The 15,716-nt window shown below is 34.1% G+C and overlaps 1 protein-coding gene across 33 annotated transcripts; it reads right to left on the bottom strand.

Moving 5' to 3' along the window:
• Positions 1-7,218: 7,218 nt before the first annotated feature.
• On the bottom strand, positions 7,219-15,341 carry LOC133806458 (E3 ubiquitin-protein ligase BRE1-like 1). 33 transcript variants are annotated; one of them, XR_009879054.1, is made up of 13 exons: positions 15,064-15,338; positions 13,431-13,587; positions 12,962-13,034; positions 12,786-12,872; positions 12,055-12,192; positions 10,371-11,760; positions 10,143-10,243; positions 8,944-9,079; positions 8,775-8,850; positions 8,397-8,503; positions 8,208-8,308; positions 7,568-7,642; positions 7,219-7,488 (listed from the first exon to the last, which is right to left on the bottom strand). XR_009879054.1 is itself a non-coding variant. In XM_062244558.1 (6 exons), exons 3-6 carry the CDS (start codon positions 13,028-13,030, stop codon positions 11,734-11,736), a joined length of 321 nt encoding a protein of 106 aa, XP_062100542.1. In that variant the 5' UTR covers positions 13,031-13,034; positions 13,431-13,587; positions 15,064-15,330; the 3' UTR covers positions 9,988-11,733. The 33 variants fall into 33 exon arrangements, 2 of the variants coding, with proteins under 2 accessions (XP_062100542.1, XP_062100549.1); XR_009879052.1 differs by lacking the exon at positions 10,143-10,243 and adding an exon at positions 10,056-10,090; XR_009879047.1 differs by having other exon boundaries at positions 8,944-10,243; positions 10,371-10,472; positions 11,450-11,760; positions 15,064-15,335.
• Positions 15,342-15,716: the final 375 nt, after the last annotated feature.

The following is a 15,716-nucleotide window of genomic DNA, read 5'->3' as shown; positions in this document are numbered from 1 at the left end:
AGTTTATGCCATTATAAAATCTGGGGGTGTCCCGCTCACGTCCTGAGGAAAAAGGAGGGAAAGCTAGAACCGCGAATTGAAGTTTGCATGTTTGTTGGCTATCCTAAAGGTACTCGGGTGGACTTTTCTATACTCATTCAGAAAAGAAAGTGTTTACTTCTACAAATGCTACTTTTCTGGAAAATGACTATGTCCAGAACTTTAAACCTCCCAGCAAAGTAGTTTTAGAGGAGATGGTTAAAGAATTGACTCCAACCAATGTTCCATCGTCCTCAACACGAGTTGATGATAAAATTCCCACTCTTCATGTACAACCGACGCAAGTCAATTTAAATGAAGAAAGTACCACTGTTCCTGAGCAAACAGTCACGGAGCCTCGTCGTAGTGGGAGGGTTTCTAGGAACCCAGTTCGCTATGGTTTGGATGGTGAAACCAATATGGTTGTTGGTGCCACTAGTGATGATGATTCATTGTCTTTCAAACAGGCAATGGCTAGCCCTGAAAAGGAACTATGGCTCGAAGCCATGAAACAGGGAATGGAGTCCATGTACTCAAATCCCGTTTGGGATCTTGTGGAAGCACCTAGTGACTTTAAGGCCATTGGGTGCAAGTTGATCTACAAGAAGAAATGAGGTGTTGATGGAAATATCTAGACTTATAAAGCTCGATTAGTGGAAAAGGGCTATACCCAAAGAGAAGGCGTGGACTATGAGGAAACTTTTAGTCCGGTAGCCATGCTCAAATCCATATGCATCCTTCTGTCCATAGAAATCGCTCTCGACTATGAGATCTGGAAAATGGACGTCAAGATAGCTTTTCTTAATGGAAAGCTTGACGAAGTCATTTATATGGATCAGCCAGAAGGATTTAAAGTATCTAGACGAGAAGGAAAAGTTTGCAAGTTGAATAGGTCCATCTATGGACTTAAGCAAGCTTCTCGTTCCTGGAATCTTAGGTTTGATGAAATAATCAAGTCCTATGGCTTTGAACAAAATATTGATGAGCCCTGTGTTTACCAACTGAAGGCAAATCAAATAGTGGTATTCCTGTTTCTTTATGTAGATGATATCTTACTCATTGGAAACAATGTTAAGAAATTATTAGATGTGAAGAATTGGCTGAGCACTCAATTCCAGATGAAGGATTTGGGTGAAGCAAATTATGTTCTAGGTATCTAGATCATCAAGGATAGAAAGAACAGACTCTTAGCTCTAACTCAAGCAGCTTACATAGATAAAGTGCTTGAACATTTCTCAATGACAAATTCCAAGAAAGGGCGTCTACCATCCCGCCAAGGAATTCATCTTTCAAAGAAGTAGTCTCCCCAAACTCCTAAAGAGGGAGATGCAATGAGAAAAGTTCCTTACGCATCTACAGTTGGAAGTCTAATGTATGCCATGTTGTGTACTAGACCAGATATCTGCTATGCAGTGGGAGTAGTAAGCATGTATTAGTCAAACCCGGGACCGGAACATTGGATAGCAATTAAGCATATCCTGAAGTATTTGAGACGGACTAGGGATTATATGTTAGTCTACAAGGGTGGTGTTCTGAACCCTGTAGGCTACACCGATTTAGATTTTCATACTAATGTCGTTGACAGGAAGTCTACTTCTGGAATGGTGTTTACTCTTGGGGGTGGAGCTGTGATTTGGAGAAGCATAAAGTAGTCTGCAATCTCAGATTCCACCATGGAGGCTGAGTACATAGCCGCGTTAGAAGTAGCTAAGGAAATAGTCTGGCTAAAGAAGTTTTATTCAGATCTTGGTGTTATTACAAAAATGGATAAACCGCTTGTGTTGTTTTGTGACAATACAGGAGCGATAGCCAACTCGAAAGAACCTCGAAGTCACAAGAGGAGTAAGCATATAGAAAGGAAGTATCACATTATTCGAGAATATGTGGCCAGGGGAGATGTGAAGGTTATGAAGATTGCAACTGAAGACAATCTTGCGGATCCGTTTACAAAGACACTACCAGAAGCTACATTTGATAAGCATATCAAGGAGATGAGATTAGTAGAATTAAGGTATTAGTTTCAATTAGTGCAAGTGGGAGTTTGTTGGGGTTTTATGCCCTAATTAAAACCCAAATTCTTTGTAATCTAATTTTATTATCAATAAAAGAATAGAAATCATTTTTTGACTTGGCAATCACTTTGCTCACATGTTTTATTTTCATGATTATTTGTATAATATAAACTTCTATTAAATCCCGAGCATATAGCTAATCTTATTTATAGTGACATAATCACAGTGGAATATAAATATGATTATATGTCAAAATAAGTTAGTCATAAGATTAGTCCATGCACAGGATTTACACTGACTTGCTTATCTACGATATGATCTACTTACACATTATAGTGTTATGTCCTTTCCAGAACACTAGCAAAGTAGATAAGATCGGATGTATTTGTTACATCGGACATGACCGATATTGACAGTTGATAAGATAAGTAAACATACCGTTATTATCTATTCTAGTCATCTCATATAGTTAACCATAGGTCAATTCAATCTCAATTCTGAGTGGTTAGTATTCTAACTGATTGTATTATTTGAGTTCTTTGACTTGTTCGTTACCAGCTTACCCTATGGACTAGCCCATACTTACATCTTGGGAACTCGGTAGTATAATTGAGTGGGAGTGTTAATCATAGATATGAACATCTATAGCTTCTGATGAAGAAGTGAAATGATGGTTTCCTTTTAGTTTGGTTCAAGGTGTTAAAATGATAGAGATCTCATTTCAGTAATTAAATTAGTTTACTGATATATCATTTACAAGGAACTAAGTGTTTTAAGGATAAAATACAATGAGGGGTAAAATGGTATTTTAGTCCTATCTCATTGTAGACCGTCTATAGAGGATTGAGTGACAATTATGGTTGTAACAATGGATAATTAATACCGTATCTATATTTGTTATAGAGCGTTCTATGAATTCAAGAGTGCGATTCCGAGTCTATAGTGGAGTCATGAGGAATTAATAAGTTAGTAAATTTATTTGTTAGATTTATGATAACTTATTGGAGCTTGATTTCATAGGCCCATGGTCCCCATTGTACCTTTGATAAAATCATCTAGATAGTCTCAATTAATTGATTTAATTATCAATTAGAATTATCAAACTTGACCAGGTCAATTTTGGATAGTTTCACAGAGTTGTATAATTTTGAGAAGAAAAAAGAAATTATGACAGATTTATTAATTAAGATAAATTGTTATCTAAATTAATAAATAAATTTAAATCAAGGTTCAAATTATAAATAATTAATTTGATAAAGTATTTTAATAATTATTTAATTAATTAAATCAATAGAAAATAATATAGGCATTGATATTAAGTCCAATGGGCTTATAATCAAATGGGAAATTTCACGGGCCTAAAGCCCATGATAATTTCGACCTAGGGATTTAAAATGGCTATTATTTTATTGATTTTTTAATTAAATTAAATGGCCTAATTGAGTCTATAAAATGAGTGCTTAGAGAGAAGTCAAAACACAAGTTTGACAAGTTTAATCACTGGTTTTCTGATAGTTTTAGATTCTCTCTAAACACAAGTATTTTTCTAAGCCTCTTTGATTATTTTCTTTTCTTCTTCTCTGTATCTATCTCATGTGTTGAGAATTTACCACACTAGTCTAGGTGATTCTAAGGATACATTGGAAGATTGTGAAGAAAATAGAAGATTGGTTCAGTTTCTTGATAATACTCTGCGACAGAGAGGATACAAGAGTTAGAGAAACTGAAGGAATGACTCTTTATTTCTACTGCGTATACTGCAAGAATTCTATTCATTGTTTCTCTTTTAATTCAATTTTAGAAACATGTTTTAGGCTATCTCGTATTAATTTGTTTAATATTAGATATACATGAAAATAAATAAAGATCCTGCATAAGTTTCCTAACATGAACGCAGGCATGGTCGGCATCCTGAAGCCAACAGGATACGGAGCTACTACAATGTTTAGGGCGAAAGGCTCAAGCTCCTCATCGAAATAACAATCATCAATTCCTTTTCCAGACAAAAGCTTCTTCATCTGCTCCTCCATCAAGGCCAGTCGCTCGAGGGTTGGATCTTTGGTCTCTAGGTTAACTGGGGGTTGTTTGCCAGCCCCCATCCTATTGTACGTGTTTGTTGGGTTGTTTTCCCTTCAAGTTCGAGCTTGGTTAGGTGGGACATTCCCATTGTCATGCACGATAGACGGATGTCCCCCGTGCTGAGTATAACTCATACCATCATTGCGAGCTAGATACCTCCTTTGTGAATTCAGATGGTCACGCAAGTTAGAATGTGGATCGGAATGAGGACTTTCTGTGGAACTCAGATGATTCCTCAAGGCTTTCAGACCTACCTCCACGATGGCACCCCGTCCAGTAACTTCCATTAGCAAAACTTACGACCCGCGGCTGAGATCGAGGACCTGGATTATCAGCGCGAGGTCATGGGACATAGATGTCCACTGACGGGGGAGGATTTCTCTTGCTATCCCCATGAACTGGAGTGTCTCTCTCTGGGCACAGTGGTGTTGGACGCTTAACTAGTGATGGAGAATGTCTTATTGGTGAGGCTATCCTCGTCCCATCAAGTCGGACTAAATTAGCCTTTCTCGGTTCTACCCCGATATCCCAAGTCCTTTGTGCCTGTGGTTATGCTCATGATGCAGGTGAATTTGTTGGGCGTTATTTCTTCGTGAATTTATCCCAACTCGCCCCGTTTGGTTGTTGTGAACATTCCTTGGAATTTGTGCGAAAGGCACGATGCTGGGGATCGCAGTTCTAACCGATCGACTAACATGGGGATGATGGTTCCTATGATGATTAGTAGATTGAGCACTCCACTGATTTTACTCTGAAGGTACAGAGCTTGGAGTTGCAGTTATAGCAGAACAACTGGGATTGAGTTAGTTATTCCTATGGGACTTATGGGACCCACTTTGCCTTTTTTCGACATTGACGTCGGTTTCTACTGGGAGTAACTGAGCCAGGACCTCCTAAATCTTCATGTTAGCCCAAGCGAGATGGCCCCTTAATTGGGCAGTCTTCATCTCGATGGTTGTTAGATATACTGGATTAGGATTTGGAGTGACGCTAAACTCCCAGCATCGTCTTGGCCCACCTGTTGCTTTCTAGGGCGTTGCTGAACATCTAGGCCTTTTTCAGTGGGAACGGTCGTATAATGCGCGTCTTGCCCACCAGGTTGCTCCATTTCATTGTCATGCATTGATCAAGTGACCACCATGATGAATGTTGAATGAAACTTGTAAAGGATTAAACACAAATGAAGTCTCAATGAAAGCACCAAACTGTTGACGCAATTTTTCGCCAACAGTAGGTTAAGAAATCCAATGACAAATATATTAGTGCTCTTTTCTAAACTGTAATGAATTATATGAACAACTTATCACACACACAATTTTATGCGGTTCAGTGGTTAAAATCCACCTAGTCTAGGAGATAATATTATTATTCTCTCACAATTTCTGCAAAGTTTCTGTATTACAAAAAACAGTCTATTTTCCTGTCCATTATCCTTGATATTTATAGTGGATATTCCTGAACAGGTTTGGGCAACAATGTGCATAAATATGGTAAACAATTAATTAAGATAATTCCCATTTTCATAGGGATACTATTGCCTATGGAAATTACTCTTGCTATCTCGGGCAATAAATGTATAATACAACATGGGCATTAATGAGTGTATAAGGAGCCTCCAAGTATTTTGGGATCCTTCACTATGCGTCATGACCAGGTTTCCAGGAGTTGAACATCTTCATTGAGCTGATGATCGAAGAGTATCCGAACTTTAGTTTGGATTAAGCTCAAAGCACCCTAAAGGCAATCTGGCCATTACATGTCTCGAACTGGATTATTGTCCTAAGAGGCGATCTGTATATTATCTGCATGTCGCACTGCCAAGTACTAACTCGAGCTTCTCACATCGACATTAGCTAGATGTTCTGCTCGCCTGCTTTTTCTAGGTGTTTATCTACCCGATGTACCCCTAGCTTAGTGATTGAATCCACGCTTATTTTTAGGGTACAACAATACCATAATGTTTAATTATATTCTATGATTGGTAACATGTTGATATGATTACTTCACATGCCATATATAATAGGAGCCGCCCACTCATTGCAACATTAAAATGACATTGTGACATCCTAAATTTGCTAATAAGGCTTAGTGCCTTGATTAGTGTGTCGGGAGGGCATAATTCGATTTATATGTAAATTATGTTAATTCAATTGAATATATGGGTGATTATGTGGAATATATGAGTTATATTATGATCTGACTACTTATGCATGTTTATGTGTATTAAATATGCTTGTGGGCCCATTTTCGTTAAAAATTGCATTTTTGTAATTTTGACCAATTGAGGGTATAATTGTAATTATATGTGTTATTTCATTGAGAACCCATTATCACGTGAATATATTTGCAATATTTAGCTTAAGTCGATCCTTATGAGCAATTGGGCAGAAAAGTCACAACGGAGATTTATACTCGACTCGGGGTGAGCCAAGGGGTATTTTGGTAATTTTGCATAGGTTGGGACTTATTGGAACATTATTGGGGGGAAATATTAATATTTGGAATATTATAAGATTAATTGGGAATTTAGGGGTATAATTTGAGGTGTAGTGGGAAATTAGGCTAAATGACCAAAATGTCATTGCGAGTTAATTGGTGGGTTAGTTGAGCTAGGGGCAAAAGGATCATTTGACCCATACGGTGGTGAATTTTGGCTAAGTGTGGATATACAGAAGCTACCACTACTACAAAGTTGACATAGGACGATGGTTTTAAACCGTCGTATGGACTCTCGTACGTCGGTTCTAATACCGTCGTCTCATGTAATGTCATGCCATGTAAAGCATGAAACGACAGTTTAAATAAAAGTGTCATCTCATGTCGTACATGAAACGATGGTTCCTATACAAACGTTGTCTTTTGTGGTACATGAGACGATAGTTTCTATGCAAGCGTCATCCACTGAAATAAATGAGACAACAGTTCCTACTCAAGCGGCATCCTCCTGCAATACATGAGATGACAATTTATGTGCAAGCATCGTCTCCTGCAATACATGAGACGACAGTTTTGTGGAGACCGACGTCCCATGTAGAATATGATAATTTTTTCATTTCTCTATTTTTCAACCACTAATTCATTCATAATTTCCTGTATAATTACAACATAGTTAAGACAGAATCAACAAGCAGACAAAATCAATTGAACTCAGTATGTTCCAAATCTAAAAATTACAAGATCAAAATATACACTTACAATAACTATGTAAGTGTTATCTAAAAACTACAATTAGTATATGATAGATAAACAATTGCTTGAAGAAAGCACAGCTGAGTTGATATTTCTTCATCAGGACTTGAAGTGTTTGAAAGTACAACATTAGTAGCAGACAACAACATGAAAGATGGGTACAGGTTTCCCTCCTGCCAACTTACAGTTCCTACAGTGTTGCAGACTATTGTTATCGATATATCATGCCTTGATAAGAGTTACATAAACCAAATAAAGTGGATGCATACCTCCATTACAGGCCCGGATGTTGACTTATGAGTTATAGTGCATTGATCATGATCGTGACCAGACAAGATAAGTACCTGAAAAGAAGTACATGTTAGTGATTGCTCAACTTGAACTTAAACTTTTCATGGACACAATATAAAATGTCTAAAATCAATAAATTAGCTCATGCTTTTTCATAGCAAGTTGAGACCATAGTTGCACATGAGGTCAAGATAGTTGCCTGCGTGTCTATAATGTGTCAATCTCTGCCTAAAGTCTGTATTGTACAGTTTTGATCAACTCCAGTAAGAAATCTAATGACTCCTCAGAAATGTAATTCTGGTACCTATTTATTTGAAACAAAGATCAATCCGAAAGCATCTACGAGGTCACCAACTCAAAGTAATATTTCAGGTGCACATTTTGTAGAAAAGCAATAATATAATCAAACATTATTTCTCTATCAGCCGTGTGCGTCACTCGCTGGAATCAGAAATAAAAAAGAATAACAATCGGATACATGTGAAAAATGTTGACAAAAGTAAAACCATAACAATTATTCACAACCACTCTACATAAAGGTTATGATATGAAGTAATGAATAATGAAAAAAAAGTGTACTGATAGGAAATCAAGAAAAAAGAACAGATAAATCAATACCTGGTTGATAATTGGAGATTTGCGATTAGGCCCACAATATGTCCAATCATGTCGATACAATGGAATATGGGTCAATAAAACCCTTGGATAAGATCAAACAACTAAAACATGCAGAATACATAAATGAGTAAATTATATTGTAACCACAAACTTAATAACACAAAATAAACATAAGTCAACAATCTATACCAATTGATACATTCTTGACAAATTCCAAGACGAGAAAGCTTGATTCTTTTGATGATATGATGTGGATGATTTACCATTGTTAACTAAAGAATCCAGTCATCTACACTCTAATACAAAGTCATCTAAATGCCATCAGAGCAATAATAAATCATTTTACATTATACAAGGAATGCAAATTCCATGAGAAATTAAGATCAATTATAGTAAAGATACCAACTACAAGGAATAATTTACGGGTTAATTGATATTAAACTTCCATGTCTAGGAAAAACAATTGCTTGGCTGACGTCACATTCATTATTATCACATCCAAATTTCAGAGTTCAAACAACAATTATATGATAGATAAACAAAAAAAAGTTGCTTTTTCTCTTTTACCATCTAAAGTTTGGGCATCAATGGCAGTAAATTCTACTTCTACTGCTGTAAATCGATAGTTCCTCTTTCCAAACTCCTGATTATAAGTAGAACAAGGAATATAATTAACAAAATAATCATAACAGTTTGAAAATGCACGACAATTTATAGAATTAAGGTGCTTGATTACCTCTAGACTATGAATGAGGTTACTTTCATAGCCAATGTCATGGTTTCTAGGAATTAAGTAAACCTTGACATCTCTATGCTTTCCTTGCTTACCCAGATAAAAAATGTGCTTAAAATGGCTTAAAGATTCCTGCCATCTATTCAAACAAATATTTTAACAGCTAATCTATATCGTGAAACATCAAGCAGATATGCTGAAGAAATTCTATTAGAAAAGTTTTGAATAAAGTGAACTAGTAAATCATATAGGTTGTCCAGAACATATTTGCAGCAACACCAATACTTTTAAGTCATCTTTGAAAAGTAGAGTAGAATATGATATAATTTTTTTCTATATATATGAGAAAAATTAATTCAAAAACCAAATTAATCCACCCAACAAAAGATAATGTCTCATTGAGAAACTTATAACAATTTTATTTTTTTAAAATTCTATCTTCGTATATATCATTAATAAGACAAAAATTTACAACTTCGAATATTATGTTGTTTTTTATTTTTTTCTTTTATTTTTCTTAATCAAATTCAATACTATTATATTGCATAGGGAGAAAATAAAATCAAGCTACAAGGACAAAATTCAATAATAAGAAAAATGATTAAAAAAAACTCAAGTTAAACCAAATGATAAAAATGATGTATACATATACAATATCGATGTGTAGTAGCTTAGTTTGATAACCATACATTGTGAATTTGCTAATATATTTCCAAATATGTTTTGACATTGAGTATGCAGTACATAATTAATGAGACATAATCAACTAACACAACAAAAGTGCAAACTAAAAAGCTAGTTATCTTTTGCCCAAATAAATAAAAAAGGCCAATCATCAATGAAGTAGTTGAAACAGATCAGAAGTTCTTGCTTAAATTAATAAGGGAAAGAGAGGAATCATAGCTTTTTATAACCAAAAAAATGATTTCAAAGTTCAGATTGGTCATCCACTTATATCCATTAAAAATGCAGATCATCAAGCACCGAAAATACCAAACTCCAAAACAGATACATGCTTTCAATTCACAAAGCAAAACACCAAACACCAAATGTCAAATATCAAACGCTTATACAAGTTTTAATCAATACAACTTTCAGTCAGAACTAATAAATACCATCAAACGTAAGAGAGCCCAGACTTGAAATCCATCTGAAATTTCCAAAAAAAAAAATCAAAATCAAGCTTATTACAAAGCTTTTACCTTTTTGCATTTTCTAGACAAACAAACAATCCATGCAGATGCAGTGTGTATCCAGAAGCTTTACTCTAAGAAATCCTCCAATTTAATTCTCTATAGCTTTTCTAATATAAATGGAGAAGAGAGCATTGTAGTTACATAAAACAAGATAGTGTTTCTTATTCTGGCTAGGAACATTGATTCTTTTAAGGAGTAGACTTTAAACACACCAAAAAATACAAGAAATTCTACCATAACATATAAGTTGTACACTTTCTGAGGTAGTTGAAGATGATTTATGAGTACTTCAAATGAACATGTGCAGTACTTGTCAACAACGCCTTTGTTTTCTCACTGTCATTGGCACCATTCAATGAGTATGAAGCATGATGATGTTGCATTAGCAAAACAGATTCATATTGCAAAGAATAACATGAAAAGGGCAAGAGCAGCAGTACTTTAAGTTACTTTGGAATTCTGTCATGCTCAAGATATTTGACATAACAGATTTAGAATATGAACTCCATGGACATGAGAAAGAGTATGTAAATCCAAATTTTAATCTTAGAAAGTTCGATCTATGTCTTAGAAGATATAAGTGCACATAAACCAGACATTATCATTCTTGAATCTTTAACCTTAACATACATGCAGTTAACATCAAAAGACTAAATTATAACCTTACTATAGCCAGTCAAGATAAGGAATCATCAAATTAAACCAATACAATTTTTTCCTACATTGTTATGATACACAACTTTTGGTTTAATGTGAATTCTTCTCTAAGTTCATATTTTATAGAATATCTTATTACTGAAATGCAAAGGTGATCCATGACTTTATCCTTAATATATAAATCCTTATACTGAACACTATTCCCACCATCACCTTGACTTTTTTAAACACTCAAAACCTTCTTACTATGTTGACCCAGGTTGGCAACTAAATGCAAAACTAGATGTAGTTGAAAAAAAATTAAAAATCTAAAATAGTAATGAAAGGAGAAGATTTAGATTCGGCAAGAAGAGTCGATCTCTTAAAAAAATACAATCTGCAAGAGTGAAGCCCCTACAACTAAAATAAAATTTCTCAAAATTAATTGAAAAGAAGCTAAAACAAATATAGAGTAGGCCTTTAACAAAGGACTAGTTATAACAAATACATGAGAAGTGAGCAAAACACTAGCAAAAGAGATCATCTCTAACATGAACTCTGATGGCATTATCCATATTGATAGCACAATATACCAAGCTACAAGCTCCCATTTTCCGGGAAAGGAAACATAGAAAAACAAAACAAGATTAACCCAAAAAATCTTAATCTTGAATTACCTCAAATAATATGGAAAGTTCTCAATCGAAACCTCGTTTTCTCTACTATCAAACAAAATCATCAGCTCATACTCAATCTGGTCCGCAGAAATCAAATCTGGGGAGCCCTTCGTTCCTTTAACCCATTTACTCACTGACTGCCTTGAACTCAACAGCCCAACTCCAACACTCAAAGATGACAACAACACATGCTTCTGTTCCATTATAATTTTCCTCCTAACTCACGAGAACATACTCATCTTCATTCAAATCAGTGTTCTCTCCCTCCCATAAATCATTAGCACTCACCACATCCCAAGATGTACTTTCTTCTGCAGCCAAAAAATATTTAGAAGCAAAAGATAGTCAAGATATTTAAGCTTACAATGAAAATTAATTTCAATCGAGCTGTAACAAATAATCATTTGGTGGAAACATAATCTAGGAGAAGGATCAATGAAAATTATAATAAAACATAATTAAAATAGCAACATGGCAGAACTTTGAAACTTGTCTTCTACAAGCTTCTAAATCTGATCTGAGCAAGTCTTCAACTGCATAGCAAGTCTTGAAGATTTAGATACAGAGTCCAACTGATTCAAATTTAATATGAAGGTCAAAGATACCTGATCTTCAATTCTTGCAGCTTTCATGTCATAAAAATTAAGGGATGAATTAGCTTGCTGAATCTCCCTCTCCAATGTTCTTTTGCCCATTAATAACTTATCCTGCAGTTGTCTTGCCCTCAGACCCTCCAAAACAAGCTGAAATTTGGGTTTGGGTTGGTGGGGGGAGTTATTATTCAAACAGTAGTTTACGAAAATAATGATCCCTCCTTGAAAGTACACTTGCCTCGTGGAGGAAAAATAACAAGTTTAGTAGTATTACACATAACCAGCATACAAAGTGAAATGGCATTTATTTGTGGCCAGAAAAATAAAAAAATATAGCAGGTCATACACATCATAAACCCAAACAGATGCATCAAATACTAAAATGGGAAAGAAAAATAATAAAGAAAGAATCCTTTAAACCAAACTTCAATTATGTAATGAGAGCAACAACAGAAGTATGTCAGCCTAGTTCATACTATACTATGAAAAGAAAAATGTCAAAAAAAATATGACTTTATTTGTTCTTGTCCAACGGAATATCATTACAAATAGCAAAGGTTTATTGAATTATCTTAAGTCATTAATATATACCACAAAAAGGGAGAAATAAAAAAATAAGAAAAGACGAGCATTGACAATTAAACTCCAAAACGAGCCCCAAGTTGGACCAAAAAGGTCAAACATTTAAATACATTATATGAACTTTTTTTTAATTAAAACAGATGATAGAAAAAGGCATTTACCTTTATGTTATAATCATCTCTTTCGGTTATTTGCTGTATTAGATGTTGGTTTTGAGTCTGCATATCATCATATGCTTGTCCAATAGTCTGAACAAAAATAAAACTTCAATGTTGGAACAACTTCATCACTGTACAAGGGTGAGATCCCAATCCACAGAAACCAACATGACACAAACCTCAATTTCAGACAAGTAAGCCTCATTCTCTTCATTTTTGGATTTCAATACATCAGCGAGCTCCAGCATATTCCTGACATAACAATAAAACAAACAGCTATGAAGCTCTACTATAGAAAGTCTTGTCAAAAAACATAAATTCATGAAAACAAAGAATTAAAGCTTCATCAGAAAAGTATTAAAAAATTAAATGATTATTATTTGAATAACTCATTTTCACACCAAAAAAAAACTCAATTAATTAATACTTTTTTTTATGAAAATATTTATATAATATATTAAATTCTATTAAGGGGAAATAGCTACAAAAGTACCCAAATTTTGAAAAACTAGTGAATTAATACCCAATCTTTTTTTTTGTGAGAAAAATACCAAATGTCATACCAAACACACTAGAAGATAAAGAAGGTATAAAAAAGAGGGATTAAAACAAAAATTTAAGAAGCAAAAACTTAGTGACGATGCTTACCCAGTCCGAGGATCTCGAACAATTTGTTGAAGTCGCTTAACAATCTCAATGTTGTGTGCAAACACATCTAATATAAGTGAACCAAAGTGTGCACAACAGTCATGTCACCTTGAAAATCAGAGGTTAAACACTCAACCATGATTTCAGGCTTGAGATTCTGCATAAAGGAAATTGTGTAAAATATACAAAGTCTCCTCATTTCAGTCTCGTAATTCAATAACAACCAAGTTAATATGCATATACGCATACAACGATAGTAGCAACATCATATTAATTTAAAATTAAAAAACCCTAATATACTTAGCAAAATCATGAAGCCAAAGCCAAAGAATAACTATATTCTAAAACACAAAATCAAATACTAATGTTGAAATGAAACAAAGCTTCTCTAACCCCACCACAATAGACAAAACAGAAAGAGAAAAATGTATCATTTAATTATAGAAAAGCATGGCAATGAGAGTTTTCATAGTATTTTTTTTCCTGATTGGAACCAAAAGAGTTTCTGACATGTTAACTATTTCAATCTTTTGAGTAGGCAACACAAAATAGGCTGGGCAAACTCTGCTACTTGCTCCTAGTAGGTGATTGAATGCCACATTATCCAAGTATAAACTTTACCCATCAATGTAGGTGATTGAATGCCACATTATCCAAGTATAAACTTTACCCATCAATGTAGTCTTGTTGGGAGAATAATATATTAAGGTTCTACTTTTAAAGAAAAGACTCATCGTAGCTCACTAAAAGCAAGAAAATAAAGAGAGAAATGGCAAAGACAGACAACAAAATGGAAGGAAGCAACTACATAGTCATTAAACAAGAATTGGTAGTAGTAGTTTAATAAAGAGATAGACACCCACAAGGGTAATTAACAAAATTCACCTATAAATTATGAGTTCTTTTATTCGTACACACACCTTTTATACAAACATCCTACCTAAAGCCAAAAAAATCCAATTACAAAGAAAAACCTGATAACTTTGGCCTAATTTTCAGATTACATTTCCAACTTTAAGTTACTACCAATGACACATTTCTAGCTTAACGAAAGAGTTGGTGTCAGTGATATTTTCTTTTCTAGTGAACTTTTATCTGAAATCATATTCAAGAACCAAACCAACACAGAGCAAGTCAAGGTCTGTAACAAGTAACAACTTCTAATCATAATCAAAACAAACAAGAACAAAGCAATAAGTTTACATGGTTCTACCACAATGATCTACATCAAAGAGTAAGCAATTAACCTAAAAAATAAGCATCATTAATTCTACAAAAAAGGGAAAATCAGAAATCGAAGGAGAGAAGGAGAGGAGGACAACAACTACGGTTTTTTTCCTTGGGTCCAAAGAGTTGGAGAAGAAAAGAATCTAATTCAGAGTAAAAGACTTCTCTTAATAAAAAGCCATTGATTGAAGGAAAATAGATTATAAATACCGTAAGAAAATAATGATAAAGAATTAAAGATGCAATCAAAGTCTCTTCTTATTTTTGGAACTTCACGATTTCGATTTGCACAATAAGCTTTGAGTAATGAATAAATCTGCCATAGGTTAGAAAGGTTCCCTATGAACAAATTTTCAAAAAGTTTTAGAGATTAAAGTTTCAAAAAGTTTCAGAGATATAAGTTTACCGTGAGAGAGAGGATTCAATGCTTGTTGGGTCTTGACTTTGACGGAAGGGAAGAACGGAACGGGCGACTTTAACGGACCCCAGGTGCGGAGAACCCCAGCAACGTCGTGTCGAATTCACCTCCCTCTGTAGTAGGCGTCGTTGTCGCCTTCACCCTCACCTCCGTTTGTAGTAGGCGACGCCGGTGAGAAGCACGAGTGCAGAGGACCCATCCGTAGTCTTTTCTTCTTCTTTAAGCAGAGAAAAAATGAATCCCTAATCCTAATTAAGCCCCAATTCGAATATGACCCATATTTTATTTAAAGCATATTTTAAATTTAGTTTTTTTAATTTTTTTTTAAAATTTAATTTATTGTATGTATTTCTTTAAAATATGACTCATATTTAAATTTATAGCATATTTTAAATTTAGTTTGTTTATTTTTGTTAAGTATGTATTATTATTTTTTAATATTCATATCATATTTTAAATTTAATTTGTTTTAAATTAAAGTAAAATAATTAACATATTAAAAAATAAATTTTATTAGATTTAGAAGAAAATTAATACTGCAACATCATCATAATAAGTATCATTAATGAATTTTTATTTAAAAAAAACTTATTTTACTAAATATATAATAACTAATCGAATTAACAATCAATATTACAAAT

This window comes from Humulus lupulus, chromosome 1 (genome assembly GCF_963169125.1).
Source record: "Humulus lupulus chromosome 1, drHumLupu1.1, whole genome shotgun sequence".
NCBI lineage: Eukaryota > Viridiplantae > Streptophyta > Magnoliopsida > Rosales > Cannabaceae > Humulus > Humulus lupulus.
Note: the sequence above shows the minus strand (reverse complement) of the source record. Positions and strands in the feature narration are given on the sequence as shown.